This window comes from Scyliorhinus torazame, chromosome 11 (assembly GCF_047496885.1).
Source record: "Scyliorhinus torazame isolate Kashiwa2021f chromosome 11, sScyTor2.1, whole genome shotgun sequence".
NCBI lineage: Eukaryota > Metazoa > Chordata > Chondrichthyes > Carcharhiniformes > Scyliorhinidae > Scyliorhinus > Scyliorhinus torazame.
The window spans coordinates 53,885,049-53,906,246 of NC_092717.1; the positions used below are offsets into that span (position 1 = coordinate 53,885,049).

A 21,198-nucleotide genomic window follows, 5' to 3' on the forward strand; every position below is an offset into this window, starting at 1 on the left:
CCTTCCCAATTTTGCATCCTCGTTCCCATTCCTCTGCCAGGATTAAGCAATTCTTAGTACTTTTTCAAAGATCGCAGATGCCACATACATCAGTTATTATTTTGTGTCACAATTTGTTTAAGATATTTAATTGTGGCACAATTAACAAATAGATAAAGAAACATCCATTATTTTGGGAGTGAAAAGGCTCAAAATAAGGAATCTTTTTTCAATTTGCTTTGTCAAGATCAACCGGAGGTCAGAAATTGACAGTAAAAGAAAACATTGAAAACCAAGGGTGACATTCCCTTTGCTAGTGGTCAGGGCGAGAAAGTTCATTAAAATGAAAGGCAGAAAAAACTAGAAAAACTAAAAAATATTTTTTCAACAGAGCAGTCAAAACATGTTCCTAAGGTTACAGTTGCTAAATATATTGATTCTCTATGTATAAATAACTAACCTTCAAGTTTGGAGTCTGTGTCTGATCAACAGTGAATCTCATTAAAATACTGAACTGCAGGTCGTTAGGGAAAGACTCCCTGCAAATTAATTTTTAAAAGCACTGTTAGCTCATTGACATTTATCCAACTTAATTGTTAATCCATACTGAAACAATTTTCTTAAAATAATCTTGTGTTTTCTGGGGAGGTCCATTGAATTGATAGCTCCTGTGGCTGCAGTGCAAGCATTTGGCTACAATAGTTCAATTGTATTATATTTTTCCAATGAAAGGTTGAATTTTAATATTCCTATGGAATTCCCAATCTTTTCATTGTGAAAATGTACCATTGTGCTACCAGTCAAACAGCCTTAAACTGATAATTGTTGCACACTGTAAGTGGCAGAGTACTGGAACCGAGCTACCATTTGAAATCATTACTAAAGATAATTGATAAGTTACATGTTACTGAAAGTAGAGATTTATTTTTAAATTGAGGGGAAATTTTGCATGGCCAATCCATGTACCCTGCCCATCTATGAGTTCTGGGGGTGAGATACACGCAGACACAGGGAGAATGTGCAAAATCCACATGGACAGTGACCCGCAGCCGGGATCGAGCCTGGGTCTTCAGCGCCGTGAGGCAGCAGTGCTAACCACTGTGCTACCTTGCTGCCCTCAGGACAAACGTTAGAATGCCAAACTTCAAACGATCACAATTTACAATGTGGGAAAAGTTGTGAAATTGGTTGGCATATTGACTTTGATTGGCTGAGATGTTGCCATGGAGAAATAAACAGGAAACTATAGGCTCCCTAATCTTCTGGGTAATTCAATAAAGATGTAAGCTTGAACATATTCCTTTCGTTTACAGAATGTGGTCCCTGCATATGAATATGAGTCACTTCTAGCAAATGTAAATGAGCCATGTTACAAGCTTCACTTATTGTCTTAAATTGGTTATTAGTGCAGCTATTAGCATACTCCAGATTGTCTAGCAAATGCTGCACATTGCAAAATCACATCTAACAACAAATGTTATGTTTAGGTTTTTGCAAGTGTGTGGTGGCAGAGTACAGTCTACATCCATGCACAGGGTCCTGTTCTCTGCAAACAAAAAATTTTATGTTCTAGCATTGTGCCTTTCTTTGAATTACCTCGAAGCATGGGAGGCTCGAGATCCTAATTGCTTTTTTCCATAGCAATGCCTTGGCCAATCTGTTGATTTAACAATCAATCAGCACCTCTTTTCTCCTGTGGTATAATCTGTTGAGAGCATTTGAAATTTGGTATGCTTGCATTTGTCCTAACGAGTGCAAGATGAAAAGCTTCGGCAACATGTCTGTTTCCAGCAATATTCAAGCGACAAATTGATAACTCTTAACGATCAAAAATACAGGGGACTTTAGTTCAATACAAGACAAGGTCAGGTATATTACTGATTGGAATGTTGAACTATTGGCAACAAGCACAGCTGATATGTTTCTTCTTATCCATTGTGATTTAATTCCAGCATCAAAGTGACATTTTGAATTGTCAAACAAGCTGCTCACATTTTCCAAGAGCGAGTATCAATTTTAAATGATTTCAAGCTAATTTTGAAACAGAAGCCTGAGTTGAGAGTGCTTGACTCAAATTTATTTAGCACTGCTATAGATGTCAGAGACAAAGGTCAGAGTTTCTAGTTTGTGAATTAATCAACTTGTAATTTTCTCAATATTTATTTTAACTGACAGGAAAATTAGGGGCTGGAGAGTGCAAAAGAAGAAAATTCCACCCAAAGTCTATTGACAATAGTCTAGGCTGAGTCCAAACACAGGCCCTAGAAATGAAAAAACAGTGCACTGTGTTTTGCAGTTCCTAACCAGGAAACATCAGCTTTAAAATTTGGACCTGTCTAATTTTAAGTGCATGGGTACCTGTGCCTGAATGGGGCTGGTTTAGCACAGGGCTAAATAGCTGGCTTTTAAAGTAGACCAACGCAGGCCAGCAGCGTAGGTTCAATTCCCATGCCAGCCTCCCCGAACAGGCGCCGGAATGTGGCGACTAGAGGCTTTTCACAGTAACTTTGTTTGAAGCCTACTTGTGGCAATAAGCGATTTTCATTTCATTTCATGATGAGACCAAATCATACATACTATTAGTGCTCAGGCCTCATGCCCATTGAATTGTGCAGAGCTGTTGGTAAAACTTAACATAAAATTGACCTGCTGCACCATTAGCAGCGAGAAGATGGGCCGACTGGGTTGAGGGAAATGAGTGATTGGGTTTGGAGGTATCAGACCTGTTGGCTCTGCATTCAGCGAAATCTATTTTTGGTATGGCTGTTTTTCTGAGTGTGAACAATGCTGACAATGTTGGTTGACTTGGCAAGCCATTCTTACAGGGGGGCTCTCAGACAGCTATTTAACTTTAGTTTTTACAGGCATGTAGATAATTTGGCCTTTATCAAAATGGCAGGACAATGACATGTGAAATTCATTGACTTCCTACCAAATAAATTGGAGACTTTGGAGACCATTTAGCATCCAAAAATTACGTTCCATATGTCTGAATTTCTAAGCCATTGCTAGATATTCCATTCCAGGCAAAGTATTATTTAAATGTTATTGAAACACAACCAACAAATTGTCATCCTGTATAAATACTTCTATTCAATGGTGGTAAACTCCTAGTTTACCTACACTACCCCTTTTAAGCATTTTGAGAGGCCATTAGATGGAGTGATCAGATGATGTTTTTCATTCAGTTGTATGCAAGGCCCCATCAGGGATTAGAAGGCAGCCAAGATGACAGTAGATGTCACTGGATTGAGTTAGTATACACTAGAGTAGAAATGACAAGTGCAAACATAGACACTAATAATAAGAATCGTGAACAGCACAAGTGATCTCAAAGCAGTTCAAAAGTAAGGAATTCCAGGCAAACGGGATATATCATTTTCCTCATTTGGTGCCACCACGGAATTTGGATTGTCACACCGGAAACTTCCTATACTACTTCCGAATACACTTGTGCAATTCCTTATGGCGCTCCAATGGATGCTCATCCCCTCCTAAAATAGAGCTTTCCACATTGATTCACCAATTCACAGCCAGGTGATGTTACATCAATTCCATAATCTTCTTTAAAAACTGAGCGGCTTGGCTCATCAAAATATAGAGTCTGAAAATCCAGGTAGTTTAAATCTAATGGATGTCCTCCAATAACGAATTGAGCAACAAACTCTAAGGATCCAAATGGAAGTATGAAGCATGACCTGTCCCAAATCCATGAAAAACATTGCTTTAGGCTTCAGTGGACCATCATCACATGAATAATCTTGGATTGTCATTAAATGCTAACACTTTCCCCACTACCAGCAATCGATTAAACAATCTATAAATTCTAGGTTTATGTCTTTCTGCCTTTTTAACAGCATTTGCTGCCTTCACTCAGCGCTTATATTTACACTAAAATAAACTAATGATCAAAGCCACAACTTTTTAGTTGTTTAATTTCCAATAACGCGAGTGTTTACCATTTGATCCAAATGTCCAATAAATATTTAATTCTTCCATTACTTCATATTCAATTCCTCGTTTTCTTACCCTAATCTGGTCACCTAAATTTGTAACATGAATGTACAGCTGCACAAAGTGTATAAAGGCATGTGTTTCCTACTTTACAGAGTTGAATAGAAAATAAAGGCAAACTCCGAAAATACATATATTTACTATAAATAAGTCTAATTTTATTTAGAAATAAATTATATGTAGAGTAAAACTGTGACATTTGCCACATAATGCTGACCTTGCAACATCAAGTGATTTCTGTACCTTTGCCTGTACAGAACCAAGCAAATCAGCACCCATTTTCTTCAATAGTTGAGTCAATAAAACAAACAACCAGTCTTGAAGATCTTCTTTATGGACATGAATGAAGTCAACCAGTGTTTCCAAAAACATACTGAAAACCTGAAAATATGGACATATCAAGGATCATGATCTTGCAGCAAGTCTTATACTTAAGCAGTAATTTTAATGAATTTATCAATGCCAATTTTTGCAGGCAAGCAGAAAATGAGGCAAATTTGCATATGTACTATATAATGTATAAAATTACTTTTTAGATTCTTAGCCTCAAATTTTCATGCAACTGCAATATTTAGAAAGCTTTATAATTTTACCTGATACTCAGAAAATGGTTTCCAAATTTAAGTTGGTTTAAATTGGAAATATTGTCCTTTATTTGTGCTGTTAAATAACTACAATGTGAAATGGTTTGTATGAACAGGGTCATGAGAGTTGCAGTCATGACTTTAGCATGAAAGCCATGCAGATCTGAGACTACTTCCGAAAGGTAGTTTCACATGCATGGGTTTTGTGTTTATTCATTATAAATACAGCATGGTGCAAAACCAAGTTTAAAAAATACCCAGTCAGCTTACTGCAATTGCAAGAAACTGGTTTTCTCAGTTTTAAAAATAAAATCAGTTTTTGGCCCTCTCTTCTAAAGAGCATGGTCTCACAGGCACAAGTTCTGACAGCTGTCTCTCCCAAGTAGCCACAAATTAAGTGTATGCCTTGACAGTAGGCTATTTGACAGTATGAGGCATAATTTCTTCACAGCCCAGAGCCCCCATATATTTCCAGCAGAGGTCATTGGTAATATCCAGGAGCGGATCTTCCTACTCCTTAATATAAAGGAAAATTACTGTGAATGCTGGAATCTGAAACAAAAACAGAAAATGCTGGAAGATCTCAGCAGGTCCGACAGCATCAATGGAGAGAGGACAAAGCTAACATTTCGAGTCTGGATGAATCTTCATCGGAACTAGAGAGAACTTCTCTAGCGCTGATTAAGCGTCATCCACGCTCAAAACATGAGCACTGTTTTTTCTCCGCAGATGTTGTCGGACCTGATGCAATTTTCAAGCGTTTTCTGTTTTTGCTTTCCACTCCTTATCCTGGTAGTGCTGAAGTTGATCACATTCTATCAATCTTCTATCAATCCAGTTCATCCAACTCTGTATAGACCAGGGAGAGAACCTAGGATTTATATTGTCTGTATATCTCACTGACTAAGCCAGAGGATCTGTAAACTTGTTAAACTTGGTTTAGACAAATTAAAAACTTAGTACAATATCTTGTTAGAATTATGAGAGAAGCAAAGCTCACAATTGCTGCAGAGTAACATAGAAAGTTAGTCACCTGGGAAGCATAAATCTTATGTTGGATTACATGCCCAACTATTGTCCACTTGGGTCTGTGGAGTGCACATCACCCTATACATGCACTAAGCTTTAACCCCACCTCAACAGAAGATTTGACAATATGTTCTTGCATTGAAAAGCCTGAAAGTACACCTTCTTCGTGGTTGTCAGTAAATTATTATACAAAACATTTATAACAAATCTGTTACACCGGTTGATTAGTTCACACAATTGTCACTAAATACAAACAATTTCCCCCAAAATCTGCTCAATCATGGTTGCGTTTTGTACTTGATCACTAATTTTACTGTAGAGGAATAAATATGAACTATGTGCTTATAATTAATGCACATTTTAATAGCAAGGTGTGATCACACTGCTGTCTGTATGGATTTATTTTGTAAATTTGAGAAGGCCCACAGTTGATGGAATAACTGCATGGATTTCTTAAGTTATGATTACTAGCAGAATAATAGCAGTAGCACAGACCCAATACAATATTGTGTCAGTGGTGATCCAAATACTTGGGGGGTTGTGCTTAAAATAATTTTGGTTATTCACCAACATGGAGAGCATTTGCTAGAATTTTAAACATACTCAAAATATGAACACTGTGGAAAGAAATGTAAATCTAACAGAAAATAGAAGAATAGTGCAAGATATAAAGCACTGCACACCATAAACTATTAAAAATAGACCGTAAAGAAATCACAGTCATAATACCAATGCATGGTTTGTCTGAAAATGCATAAACCACTGCATTAAGTTCATAGCATAAAACGTCAGGATCTTCATGAGTTCCTTAAGACTAAAAGAATTGCAAATACCTTTTCTTAATGGTCCTCAGATTTTCACCATCCTTTCTACGCAAACCACCAATACATGCCGCTTAACCATATTGTTAATATGGAATGCTTACTGAGACTAAAGGCGGGATTTTCTGGTCATTCACATTGGTGGGATATTACTGTCCCACTGACGGCACATCCCCATCGTGTAACGGGGTGCATTCAAAGGGAAACCCCGTTGACAATGGCAGGACCAGAAGATCCCACTGCTGGCCACAGGCAAGCTGCCTCCCACCGCTACAGAACACACCGTGACGGAGGAGGAAAATGCCGCCTTAAGTGTTTGTCAATGATCCAACATTCAGTAACGCAGAACATTGCAAAGCCAATGTATACTACTGCCATGGAATTCAATATCTCAACTGTATTTACTTACATAAGCTCAGTCGACCAAAAGAAAAGGTTCTGGCTAGAGTCCGAAGAAACTTGAACCTCAGCTCCATCGAACAGATCTGACAAATTGCTAGTGCGACCACATTACATGCCCAACTATTATCCACCTTTTCTTTAAAAAAGGTGAGTTTTTCAAATTCTTCTATTCTTTCACAAACTTGTTAGGTATTTACAATGTGATAATAAATCATTTTTCAAAAATGAGTTAAAACGTCTGTACAAGCAATGCACAGTGACTTATACAACTGAAATCATGTGTTGGGAGGAACTTGACAAAGTAGGAAGTACTGAGACGAGGCTACTGAAAGATTAGGATTGGAAATTAAGAATCACAAGACATAATGGACGGAATTCTCCAATCGTCGGCATTCTCTTCCTCTGGCAGCACACTTCGCCCCATGGGCTTCCTGGCAGCTTGTGGTGGCTTCAATGGGAAATCCCATTGTAAAACGCCGGCAGTATAGAATCCCGCTGACAGAAAATGGCACGCTGCCAAGAACATGTGGCTGGGAGACCGGAGAACCTCGCCCAATATATTTAGACGCTGTGCTTATTAGGGATAACTTAATGGCATTAGAAAAAAAAAGGTCACATTCATCAGCAAGAGAAAAGTAGAAACCAGATGGACTGAGATAAAAGATAATAAAAGATCACACAAATAGGTGTAGTCTCCAGGTTACCCAATAATGGAAGGGAGTGGAGGAATAAATACACAGATACATCAGGGAATTTAGTAAAAAAGAATAATCAAGGGGAATTTCAACTACCCTGATATTAGTTGGACAGAAGAGGAAGGTGAAGGGGATAAGGGAATGGCTTCCTGGAATGCTTAAAGTATTCTTTTCTCATTCACTATGCAAGAAACGTAACAAGGGAAGATTCACTATCTAGTAATATGGAATGAACCAGACCGGATAAGAGAAATAAAAGTTGGGGAATATTTAGGAATTAGCGATCATAATATAATTTGCTCTAACATGGTAATAGAGAAGGACATAGGTTATGATGTAAACCAGGTTAATAGATTGGACAAAGCTGATGTTGAGAATCTGAGAATAGAAGTCAATAAAATAAAATGGACAATAATACTGGCATCAACGATGTAGAACAACAGGAAACAGTTAAAACATTGTTCAACAAGAGTACAGGATGCATATATTTTGCTAAGAACAAACAAAACACTAGAGAGATTCAATGGATGAATGAGGGTTTGGTAAAATCATACATTTGATACAGAGACAGCAGAGGATGGCCTGTTTCAGTACCATATATCCTACAAAATACTTTTCATCTCAGGAGGCTGCGAGCAAAGATTTTGAACGATAAATCTGATCACAACCTCCAAACTACATACTCACAATTCACAACTGAACAAGCAAGGACTTAATGGGAGAGATAAAAGTTTCAGAACAATTAAGACATTCCGACCAAGCAGACAGTTTATCCTCTTTTATTTCCATTAGCTTAGCCTACCATACTGAAAAACATTAAGGACATCAAGGAAATGTTTCCAACCAGAGTAAAATTCTTGCTGCAAGGTGTGGACAATAATGGTTGAAAGAAGTGAGTCAAGTAACAAGGTTCTTTTATCAAAAAATCTTTTTCAGATTTGCACAAGATGTAGGCAGTGGATTTGGTGGAAAGATTCCTTCCTTGACGATGTTAACAGTTCAAAATGCTTGAAACATCCATTATTTTCATTCTTATTTGGAATTAGGACATGTTCCAAAAGACACAAATTGTCAGGTCACAGAGATTTAGTCTATAAGTGAAAATAGGGAATATTTATCAAATATAAATTCCAGCTAAGAGAAATGTAAAGATACATAGGTGTATATTGGTTATAACGTAGGGATAAAATTAGCTTTTCAGGGCCATATACTCATCATGAGTATATACTCACCAAGGGGAGGATTTTTCAGATGGTAGGGTTTTCTGCACTGCCATGTGATGAGTTGACAGGGAATGCATCCCTGCTGATCACAATAGCTCCACAGTCAATCAATGCTCAAAGGAGGGTTAACTGGCTGGAGGTGGCACTTCCATCCTTCACTCTGGTGGAGGTCCCACCTCAGAGAGCTGTCAGCCAATCTAATTGGCCAGCCGGTCCATAATCCCAGCAGTGGCCAGGACTGAGACTACAAGCAGAACCCAGATTCTAAGTCGCCAAAGTCCAGGACAAGGCTAAATGTTGGCAGGGGCAGTGTCATTGCAGGGTAAGGAAGAGACCCCCATAGAGAGGGGAGGGCCTGGGGAGAGGCATCTTGATGGAGAGGCTGGGAGGAGGGTTATATCCATGGGTCTGCAGACCTTAGGGGTTAGAGGGGAATATCCAATGTGGAAAAGGGACTTGACAGAGGTTGTCCCCTTCTTGCCGAGGTAACAAGTAAGAGGCAGCAGCCTGGATGAGAGATTATTTGAGGTGCGTCACAGGAAAAGATGGCGGAGGGTGCTGGGGTGTCGTTGTCCGCCCAGTGGTCTACCGAGCAATATGTGGAATTTTTGAACGTAAAGTTTCAGCAGCAGAGGCGGGAGGCCTCAAAGGACCTGGCAAAGGTGGTGGAGCCGCTGAGGGCAGCTACCGAGAGAGTGGAGCAGAGGTTGGACGTGCAGGGTCTGGCACTCCAGAAGATGGAGTCGTCGTTGGGAGAGTATGAGCACTGCCTGGCCTCGCTGGAGGCGGAGATGGTGCTTGTGGCAGATAGCCAGAAGATGTTCAGGGAGAAGATGGAGGACCTCGAGAGCCGTTCCAGGAGGCAGAATTTCCAGATCATGGGGCTGCCTGGTGGGGGAGGGGTTTTGACTGTCCCCTCAAGCTGGATTGGACACAAAGTGCGCCAAGGAGGAGGCTGAAGGCGGGCCAATTGTGATAGCGGTGCTGCTGCATCATTTTCTTTAGAAGGAGAAGATATTGAAGTGGGCAAAGCAAACAAAAAAGTGCACCTGGGAAGGAAACATGCTGAGGATCTACCGGGACCTTGGTGTGGAGTTGGCCAAGTGGCGGGCCAGTTATAATCTGATCAAGGTTGCCCTCTGCAAGGAAGGGGTGATGTTTGGAGATATTTACAGTATCCTGCTCATCTGTAGATCACACATCAGATTCAAGAGTTTTATTTTGATACGCCGGAGGAGCCGAGTGAATTTATGAGAAACCATGGACTGGGAGGTGTGTGAGGACACTGAACTTTGGAGATGCTAAAGTGGGAAATGTGGGTTTACACGATGGGCGAATTGTTGTATTTAATGAATACGGATGTGGAGTGGGTGAGTGTGTTTTTACAAAAACTGGTTTTGGGGATTTGCAGGTGAAGGGCGGTTGTGGGGAAGGGGGTAGACAGAGGTCTTCAGTGGGGTCCACCATGCTATCTTGTTGGATAGTTAATGGAAGAGAAGTGGGAGGTCTACCTGTGGAATGTGTAGGGGAGGGGTGGTTGGGTTTTCTTTGTCTTTGTTTATGGGGGCGGGGGGGGGTTGCTGAAGTCGGTGGGGTTGATGTGCCGCAGTTGGTGATGAGGAGATGGTGGCGGACATCTGGGTGAGGGAGGCGTGGACTGGGAGAAGCTGGCTAAAGAGGGTTATGGCTGATCGTGCAGGGGTCAAAAGCTTTTGTGTTTTTGCACATCTGGGGCGGGATTCTCTGACCCCCTGCCAGTCGGTGGCCACTGGTAGACCCCCCCCCCCCCCGGCGAATCTCCGATCCGCGATAGGCCGAGCAGCTGCCCGTTTTCGGCCGGTCCTGCCGGCATAAATCAAACCAGGTCCGTACCGGCGGGACCTGGCTCTACGGGCGGCCTGCAGAGTCCTCAGGGGGGGCGTGGGGGATCTGGCCCCGGGGGGTGCCCCCACGATGGCCTGGCCCGCGATTGTGGCCCACCAATCCGCGGGAGGGCCTGTGCCGTGAGGACACTCTTTCCCACCGCGCCGGCTGCTGTCAACCTCCCCCATGGCTGGCGCGGAGAGGAACCCACCTGCGCATGCGCTGGGATGACGCCAGCACACGCCGGTGCTCCCACGCATGCGCCAGCTCGCGCTGGCCGGTGGAGGCCCTTCGGCGCCAGTTGGCGCGGCACCAGGCCCTTCGCCGCTGGCCTAGCCCCTGTAGGTGCGGAGGATTCCACATCTTCCGGGCGGCCCGACGCCGGAGTTGTTCACGCCACTCCTCGGTGCCGGTACGGCCGCCTCGCCGGGTAAGGGAGAATCCCGCCCCTGAAGGAGTTTGAAGGCGGACATCGTGTTTCTTCAGGAGATGCACCTGAAGGGGGGTGGGGACTAGACAAGGCTGAGGACGGGCTGGTTTGGACAGGTATTCCACTCAGGCTTGGGTATGAAAATGAGGGGGGTGGTGGTGCTGGTCAACAAAGGGTGGCCTTTGAAGTCGGCAGTATTGTAACTGATCCTGGGGGTAGGTTTGTGATGGTTAGCGGGAAGCTAGAAGGGATTGTTGTGGTGCTAGTGAATGCTTATGCCCTAAATTGGGATGATGTGGATTTCTTGAGGCAGATTCTAGGGAAGATTTCATTCTTGGGCATGTACCGGCTGATTATGGGGGCGGGAGTTTAATACAGTTCTGGGTCCCAAGTCCCTAAAGGTTTTGGCTATGGCAGGGGAGTTGTTGGGGTTTTTGGAATATATTGGGGGGGGGGGGGGGGGGGAGAACAGGCCTGTGGAGGTTCGAAAGACTGAGGGTGAAGGATATTTTGTATTTCTCGCATGTGCACCAGGTGCGCTCCCAGATTGATTACTTTGTTTTAGAAAAGGTGTTGATGGCGGGGGTGGCTGGATCAGAGTATTTGCGATTGCAGTCTCTGACCACGTGCTGCACTGGGTGGATTTGAGGGTGGTGCAGGGGGAGGCTCAGCAGCTGCAGTGGAGGTTGGATCCAGGGTTACTGGCAGACAATGGGGTCTACGAGAGGTTGAAGGTGGCCATCTGAAATTATATAGAGCTGAAAATGACGGGGGAGGTTTTACCTTCACGCCGTGGGAGGCGCTGAAAGCAGTGGTAAGGGGGAAATTTATATAGATTTGGGTGCACAGGAATACCGTGGACCAGGCTGAGATTGGTAGAGGACATTCTGAGGGTGGACTGGAGATGTTCGGTGGCGCCTGAGGAAGCATTACCAAAGGAGAGACAGAGGCTCCAGATGGAGTTTGAGCTGCTGTCCGCTGGAAAGGCAGTGGGACAACTGTGTCGAGCCAGAGAATTGGTTTATGAATATGGGGAGAAAGCAAGTAGGATACCTGCGCATCAGTTGAGGAAGCAGTTGGCGGCGAGAGATTGATTGAAAGGGTGAGGAATGAGAAGGGCACGGTGGTATCGGAGCCGGAGGGGGTGAATAGGTTGGCCTTTGTAATTATGTATATATTCCAAATGCCTTCAATATAATGCTTTTCAAACAAAATAAAATAAATAAAAAGATGGGAGGCAATGGCATAATGGTAATGTCAGTGGATGAGTAATCCAGAGGCCCAGGCTAATGCTCTGGGGACATGGGTTCAAATCCCACCATGGCAGCTGGTGGAATTTAACTTAAATGAATAAATCTGGAACATAAAAGCTAGTCAAATGCTGACCATTGCTGATTGTCATTAAAACTCATCAGGTTCACCAATGTCTTTTTGGGAAGGAAAGGTGTTGTCCTTACCTGATCTGGCCTACATGTGATGCTGTGAGCCTGTCTTAAATGCCCTCTAAAATGTCCCAGCAATTACGAAGTGGTATAAAACTACTGCAAAGTCTAAAACGAAGAATTAAACCGGACGGACCATGCACATTGACCTAGACACTGGGAACAATAGCACACCCAGCCCTGACAACCTTCCTTATGAACCGCTCGGTGTTTGTTGCCTAAATTGGGAGCACTGTCCCAGACTAGTCAAGCAAAAGCCATAGTCATACTCATGGAACCGAACTTGGGACACCACCATCACCATTCCTGGGTATAGCCCGTCCAACCAATAGGATAGATCCAATAGAAGTGGTGGCTCAGTGGAGCCCATGAAGTCTCATGACATCAGGTCAAATATGGCTGCTACTGTCACCCCACCTCAGCAGATGAACCAGTACTCCTCCATGTTGAACACCACATGAAGGAAGCACTGAGTCTGGTAAGGGCACAGAATGCATGCTGGGTAAGGGACCTCAATGTCATCACCAAGAGTGGCTTGCTAGCACCACCACTGACCGAGTTGGACACAGATGCTACGCTGGATTTTCCGCAGCTGGTGAGGGAATCAAGAAGAGGGTAGGGCCTTGGCCTCAAGCCAAAGTCTTCTCCCTGTTTAAAGGATCCATTCACCTGCCTCCAGTCTTCTCTCTATCTGGACCCCTCCCCTCTAGCCTCATACCTGCTCTAGACTTTTCCATTGAGACGTGTCAGCACATCCTTGGCTATCTCTGCTCATCCAACCCACTCCAACTTGTTTCCTTCTGAACTTGCTGCACGCTGTTCTCTCAAGTCCAACCCTGACTTTGTTATCAACATGCTGACAAGGGTGGTGTTGTTGTTGTCTGGCATACTGACTTTACCTCAGAGGTTGAGTGGCAGCTCTCAGACACTTCCTACTACCTCTCCCCGGACTATGACCTGATCCCAGGACTGTAAAGGACCTCATCTCCTCTGGAGATCTTCCCTCCACAGCTTCCAACCACAGCCCTGGTTGGCCAATCGTATCAGACAGTTGCTGCCCCACTGAACACATTGCTTCCTATCTTGACTTCATTCTCTCTCCCTTTGTCCAGTCCCTTCCCACTTACATTCACGATTCCTCTGATGTCCTATGTCACATCAACAATTTCCAGTTTCCTGGCACTAGCCGCCTCCTCTTCACTATGGATGTCCAATCCCTCAACACCTCCAGACCACCAAGAGGGTCTTCATAGAATCATAAAATTTACAGTACAGAGGGATGCCATTTGGCCTATCGAGTCTGCACTGGCTCTTGGAACGAGCCACCCTACTTAAGCCCACACCTTCACCCTATCCCCGTCACCCAACCTAACCTTTTTGGACACTAAGGGCAATTTAGCATGGCCAATCCACTTAACCTGCTCATCTTTTGACTGTGGGAGAAATCTGGAGGACCCGGAGGAAATCCACGCAGACACGAAGAGAACATGCAGACTCTGCACAGACAGTGACCCAAGCCATGAACTGAACCTGGGACCTTGGAGCTGTGAAGCAACAGTGCTAACCACTATGCTACTGTGCCGCTCTTAGGGCTCACCACTTCTTCCTCAAGCAGAGGTCTGAGCAATCCCTGTCCACCACTACTCTCTTCCGCCCAGCTGAACTTGTTCTCTCACTCAACAATTTTTCGTTAAACTTGTTTCACTTGCTACAAATAAAAGATGTGGCTATAGTTACCCTCATGGGCCCCAGTTGTGTCTGTATTTTGTGGAGTATGTGGAACATTCCTTATCCCAGGTCTACTCAGGATCTCTTCCATAACTCTCTTTCCATGAGATTGATGACTAGATCGGTGCCGCTTCATGCTCTCGTCTGGACCTGGAAAAAATTATCGATTTTGCTTCCAATTTTCACTTCTCTCTCTCAACTTCACATGCTCTATCTTCGTCACTTCCCTTCTTTAACCTCTGCCTCCATTACTGGCAATAGACTGACCACCAATATTCAATACAAACCCACTGACACCCACAGCTACCTTGATGACAGCTCCTCATATCTCATTCTCCCAGTTTCGCCACATTGTCTCTCCTTGACATTCAATAGCATTACCACTGCTCAATCCCCGCGTTATCAACATATTGGGGGTTACCACCGACCAGAAACTGAACGAGATCAGCCATGTAAAAGCTGTGGTTACAAGAGCAGGTCAGAGGCTGGGAATTCTGCAGTGAGTAGCTCACCTCCTGACTCCTCAAAAATGATTCATCATCCAAAGGCTCAAGTCAGGAGTGTGATGGAATCGTCACCAAGTGCCTGGGTGAGTGCAGAGCTAGCAACACAGGCTCAACACCATTCAGGACAAGAGGGCTGCTTGATTGGCACCCAATCCACCACCTTAAACATTCACTCCCTTCACCAGAGATGCACAGTAGCAGCAGTGTGCACATCCACAAGATACATTGCAGCAACTCAGAGGCTCCTTCGACGGCACCTTCCAAACCCCCAACCTCTACCAACTAGAAGAATAGGGGCACCAGATTCATGAGAAAAATAACACCAGCAAATTCCCCTCCAAGTCACACGCGATCTTGACTTTGAACTACATCGTTATTCCTTTGCTGTCACAGGCTCAAACTGCTGGGATTGCTTTCCTAAAAATGTTGTGGGCGTACCTACACCATATGGACTTCAGGAGTTTAAGAGGGCTGCACACCATCATCATATCAAGTGCAATTAGTGATGGGCAATAAATGAGCAGGCAAGGCACTGTTGAGGATGGAGAAAAAGGGACCGGGACCATCGGGGATGGAGGAAAATGGGCCGGGCAACGTTGGGGATGGAAGATAAGGAGCCAGGCACCATCAGGGATGGAGGATAAGGAGCCGGGCACCATCAGGGATGGAGGATAAGGAGCCGGGCACCATCAGGGTTGGAGGATAAGGAGCCGGGCACCATCAGGGTTGGAGGATAAGGAGCCGGGCACTATCAGGGATGGAGGATAAGGAGCCGGGCACCGTCAGGGTTGGAGGATAAGGAGCCGGGCACTATCAGGGATGGAGGATAAGGAGCCAGGCACCATCAGGGATGGAGGATAAGGAGCCGGGCACCATCAGAGATGGAGGATAAGGAGCCAGGCACCATCGGGGGTGGAAGGTAAGGAGTTGGGCACCGTCAGGAATGGAGGAAAAGGAGCCGGGCACCATCGGGGATGGGGATAAGGAGCCGGGCACTGTCGGGGTTGGAGGGTAAGGAGCCGGGCAAGGTCGGGGATGAAGGGTAAGGAGCCGGGCAAGGTCGGGGATGGAGGATAAGGAGCCGGGCACTGTTGGGGATGGAGGATAAGGAGCCGGGCACTGTCGGGGATGGAGGATAAGAAGCCAGGCAAGGTCGGGATGGAGGAAAAGGAGCCAGGCACCGTCGGAGATGGAGGAACAGGAGACGGACACCGTCGGAGATGGAGGAACAGGAGCCAGGCACCGTCGGAGATGGAGGAAAAGGAGTCGGGCACCGTCGGAGATGGAGGAACAGGAGTCGGGCACCGTCGGAGGTGGAAGAACAGGAGTTGGGCACCGTCGGGGATGGAATGTAAGGGGCCAGGCACCGTTGGGGATGGAGGATAAGGAGCCGAGCACTATCGGGGATGGACGAAAAGGGGCCGAGTCGAGCATTGGCATAGAGGTAAGGCTGTCCGGTTCTGTGGGTGACAACTTCATTTAAAACAGCTGAAGTCAATGAACTGAGGAGAGATCTTAAGTGGCATGCCTTCAGAGCATGACAAAATAAAAAAGGGTTGACTGCACTGCAATTACACTTGCCATTTGGTCTCCCAAATCTGTTTATCCCTGCTTTCTGCTGGAGCATACTATAATTAATAATGAGTTGAAGGGTTATGGAGAACAGGCAGGAAAGTGGAGGATGAGATGGGCGGCATGGTGGCACAACGGTTAATGCTGCTGCCTCACAGCACCAGTGACCCAGGTTTGATTCCGACCTCAGGTGACTGTCAGTGTGGAGTTTGCCATTCCCTCTGTATCTGCGTGGGTTCCTCCGGGTGCTCCAGTTTCCTCCCACAGTCCAAAGATATGCAGGTTAAGTGGATTTACTGTGCTAAATTGTCCCGCATTGTCCAAAGGTTAGGTGGGGTTATGGGGATGGGGCGCTCTTTTGGAGGGTCGGTGCAGACTGGATGTGCCAAATGGCTTCTGTCTGCACTGTAGGGATTCTACTGTTCTATGAGATCAACTATGATCGTACTGAATGGCAGAGTAGGCTAGAAGGGCTGAATTGCCTACTCCTGCTCCTAATTCTTATATTCTAATGGAGCTGGCATTGGAAGGTCCAAAGGCTCCAGATTAAAAGAACAAGTGTACAGTATACATTGCAGTCAGTGGCAAGTGCACCTTCGCTGCTGACTGAGAAATCTGGGGTAGTGTCTTTTCATATGATGACAACAGAACCATTAAACAGTTCAATTTCCATATCTGCACTGTAACAATGAAGATAGGACTGTCACTTCTGTAGTGGCAAGAACTGGAGCACAATTTTGGCTGATGGGCGGAGCTCCATTTCACTTAACATTCCAACTGGGAATTGGTAGTTTTTCTACTGAAAGTCCAAATCTTTGCAACAGAAGAAATTGAGATGCAAGTGAACATTCTGTTCCTCAGGTCATACCTCAAGTCTTTTGTGCAACTGTTTGAACTTGGGAGTGTCAGAATTGTGCTTTGTATGAACTCGGGAGTGTTAAGTGAGCTCAGCAACATATCCAGCATCAATGGAATAGTGCCGGTTTGGATTAAATTACACATTTCAAACAGGTTGTTGGATGAGTTCCAACTACAGCTTCCACTTTCCTGCATTATCAATACGGCGGCACAGTGGTTAGCACTACTGCCTTACAGGACTAGGGACCCATGTTTAATACCGGCCTTGAGTGACTGTACAAGAGTTTGCACATTCCCTAGTGCCTGCGTGGATTTCCTCCCACAGTTCAAAGACTTGCAGGTTAGGTGAATTGGCCATGCTAAAATTGCCGATTAGCATCCAAGGATGTGCAGGTTGGGTGGGGTTGCAGGGATAGGGCCAGGGGGATGAGCCTAGATGGGGTGCTCTTTCAGAAGGTAGGTGTAGACTTGACCGGCCGAGTGGGGTTCTTCTGCGCTGTAGGGATCCTGTGAATACAGTTCTTCAATAGGCAAAACACTGTGGTCAGCAAACAAAGCCCTTAAAAATGGTGCCATTTATCCATTAGTTGAAATGTAATGAATATCTAAGAGTGAATAACTTTTCTAAATTTTAACCTGATATATTCAGGATTTACTCAACCCTAGATTCAACACAAATTGACAAATTATTTGGGTGTGCACCCTTGACTGAGCAAAAAATATAGACAGCAAGGAGAGTTTGTTCAAACACTACCCAAGGAGAAGCATTTAAAATAGGGACATGCGAAAGCGGAGTTTGTTCCCTGTAAAGGACTACAAATTATAAACTAAAAGAATAATTAGAAGCTGATAGAAGCGATTGCATCGAAACTTGATAAGCCTAATAGACTTAAACAGGTAAATTGAGAACTATATTAAAAAAAGGAAATGCAATTAGAGTTTTAAAAAAAATAAGGAAATTACAACTTTAGCCATATCAGCAGATCATCTTCAAGCTAAAGGTGCAAGGAAACACAGAAAATTGGGAACATCTAAAGTCAAGGAGAAAGAGTAGGAGGGTTGAAGTAAAATGTGAATCAAAACATCAAGTTAATCAACACCTCAATGGGGTCCTCAAAATGAATACAGAACCTGAAGGAAAACCTAAAGCAAAAGAAAGAGAAGTTAGATGCCTTAACTGCCAACCTCATTTATCCACAAGATAGTGGACATTGTTCAGTGTGAGCATCACTGATGCAGGGAGCAGGAGAACCAGGATCTTCTGAAGACAAGAAAGTTGCAGATGGTAATGAAACTTGTAGGAGTTGTCATAAATGACGTGGCAGACACTGTTGGAGAATTATCTAACATTCCCTGGATGTACCTGCAGTGAAAGTGTGAATGAATGTTTGGAAGTTAACAGAACTACAACCTGCGTGTATGTAAACACACACGTAAGATACGTTTGAGTATGCTTTTAGTTTTGAACTGAATGTTCCTTGGACTCGCAGAAAACCGTGGCAGCTTATGAGTTCATACACATTACTGGGAGCATTATTTTAAGTGTCTGAAAGCGTAAATCTGGTTGTTGAGGATGCAAATCTGAGGACTTCCGGTTGCGGCGATGACCAGCTAAGCCGCACGTTTCGGCACCTCCCGTTTCAACGGACTTTTGGGCTCTTATCGGGAGCCCCAACGGAAATTTTTTACGGCCAAACCCAGTGTGAGGTGACAAAGGAAGAAGTCCCCCCGGGTGCGGATGGAAAGGAGTGACAGCAGTGTCCAGATTGCGGAGGATCCTCTGGAGCAGCGGCAGGGAAGAGAAGGGAGAAGCAAGATGGTGGCCGAGGGAGCCCAGATGGTATGGGGCCCGGAACAGCAGGAGTTCCTCCGACGATGTGTGGAGGAGCTCAAGAAAGAGGTGCTGGCGCCGATGTTACTGGCAATCGAGGGATTGAAGGAAACACAAAAGGTCCAGGCGATGGAACTCCGTGGAGTGAAGGCAAAGGCAGCCGAGAACGAAGACGAGATACAGGGCCTGGTGGTAAAAACGGAGGCACACGAGGCACTACATAAGAGGTGCATAGAAAGGCTGGACGCCCTGGAGAACAGCTCGAGGAGGAAGAATCTAAGGATTTTAGTGCTCCCTGAAGGGACAGAGGGGACTGATGCTGGGGCGTATGTGAGTACGGTGCTCCATACTCTAATGGGAGCTGAGGCCCCAACGGGCCCCCTGGAAGTGGAGGGAGCGTACCGGGTCCTCGTGAGAAGACCAAAGGCAGGGGAAACATCACGAGCAATAGTGGTGAGGTTCCATCGCTACAGGGACAGGGAGATGGTTCTGAGTTGGGCTAAGAGGACACAGAGCAGCATGTGGGAGAACGCGGTGATACGCGTATATCAAGATTGGAGTGCGGAGGTGGCGAGAAGGAGGGCAAGCTTCAAACGGGCCAAGGCAGTGCTCCATAGGAAGAAAGTCAAATTTGGGATGCTGCAGCCGGCAAGATTGTGGGTCACACACCAGGGCAAACACCACTACTTCGAGACGGCGGAGGAGGCATGGACATTCATTCAGGAAGAGAAATTGGACTAGACTTGAGAAACTGATGTCTGGAGAGAGGTAGCGAGGTGGTGGCACAGAAATGTAAAGTGGGGAGAGGGGAGGGGTAATACGTAAGAATGTTGGACGGGGAATTTTTTCGGGGGGGGGGGGGGGGGCACGAAGAAATGTGGGCGCCGGTGGAAAAGGGGACAGGGAAAAGGGGAATGAGGGAACTGCGCCATTAGGGGCGGGGCCGAGAGGGAAGCGCAGGTTTTTCCCCGCGCTATGGAAATTGAGGCGGGAAAAATGGCGCAGGAAGGAAGGGGGCCTCTCACGCAGGGAGGTCAAAGGGTAAACGGGGGAAGCCGAGGTCAGCCAGAGTTAGCTGACTCCCGGAAGCAATATGGGGGGAGCAATCAAGCTAGAGGGGAATCTAGCGGGTTGCTGCTGCTGAGGGGGAGCTGATACGAGACGAGGTGGTCGGGACGGGAGGGCGCCGTCTGGGGGACAGACGGGTGCGTGGGACCTTGCTTAAAAAAGGGGATGGCTAGTCGACGAGGGGGGGGGGGGGTAAATGGCCCCCCAACCCGGCTGATTACGTGGAATGTGAGAGGTTTAAATGGGCCGATTAAGAGGGCAAGGGTGTTAGCGCACTTAAAGAGACTGAAGGCGGACGTGGTTATGCTCCAGGAGACGCACCTGAAATTGGCGGATCAGGTTAGACTGAGGAAAGGATGGGTGGGACAGGTATTCCACTCAGGGTTAGATGCGAAAAACAGAGGGGTGGCAATACTGGTGGGGAAACGGGTATCGTTCGAGGCTAAGACCATAGTGGTGGATAGTGGGGGCAGGTACGTGATGGTGAGTGGCAGATTGCAAGGTGAGGCGGTGGTGCTGGTGAACGTATATGCCCCGAACTGGGATGACGCGGGATTCATGAAGCGAATGCTGGGATGTATCCCGGACCTGGAGGCAGGAAGCTTGGTAATGGGGGGGATTTTAACACAGTGCTGGACCGGTCCAGATCCAGGACGGGGAGAAGGCCGGCAGCGGCCAAGGTGCTCAAGGGATTTATGGAGCAGATGGGAGGGGTAGATCCGTGGAGATTTGCTCGTCCGATGGGGAAAGAGTTTTCCTTCTTCTCCCACGTCCATAAAGTATACTCCCTGATAGACTTTTTTGTCTTGGGAAGGGCGCTGATCCTGAAAGTGGCAGGAACGGAGTACTCGGCTATAGCCGTTTCAGATCACGCCCCACATTGGGTGGATCTGGATCTAGGAGAGGAAAAGGAGCAGCGCCCACTTTGGAGATTAGACATGGGACTACTGGCGGACGAGGGGATATGCGGAAGGGTGAGGGGATGCATCGAAAGATACCTGGAGGTCAATGATGGTGGGGAAGTCCAGGTGGGGGTAGTATGGGAAGCGCTGAAGGCAGTGGTTAGAGGAGAGCTGATTTCCATTAGAGCCCACAAGGGGAAACAAGAGGGTAAAGAAAGAGAGAGATTGGTTGGGGAAATTCTGAGGGTGGA

The 21,198-nt window shown here is 45.6% G+C and overlaps 1 protein-coding gene across 32 annotated transcripts in view; it reads right to left on the reverse strand.

The window, feature by feature from the left end:
• The window catches only part of clasp2 (cytoplasmic linker associated protein 2), a 666,501-nt gene that overhangs the window by 146,839 nt on the left and 498,464 nt on the right, over positions 1 to 21,198 (reverse strand). For all 32 annotated transcript variants that reach the window (XM_072467277.1, XM_072467285.1, XM_072467284.1 and 29 more), the window contains 2 exons: positions 4,211 to 4,374; positions 440 to 518 (listed from right to left, as the gene is read on the reverse strand). In XM_072467277.1, the coding sequence (XP_072323378.1) occupies positions 440 to 518; positions 4,211 to 4,374 (243 nt within the window). The remainder of the gene's footprint in view (positions 1 to 439; positions 519 to 4,210; positions 4,375 to 21,198) is intronic.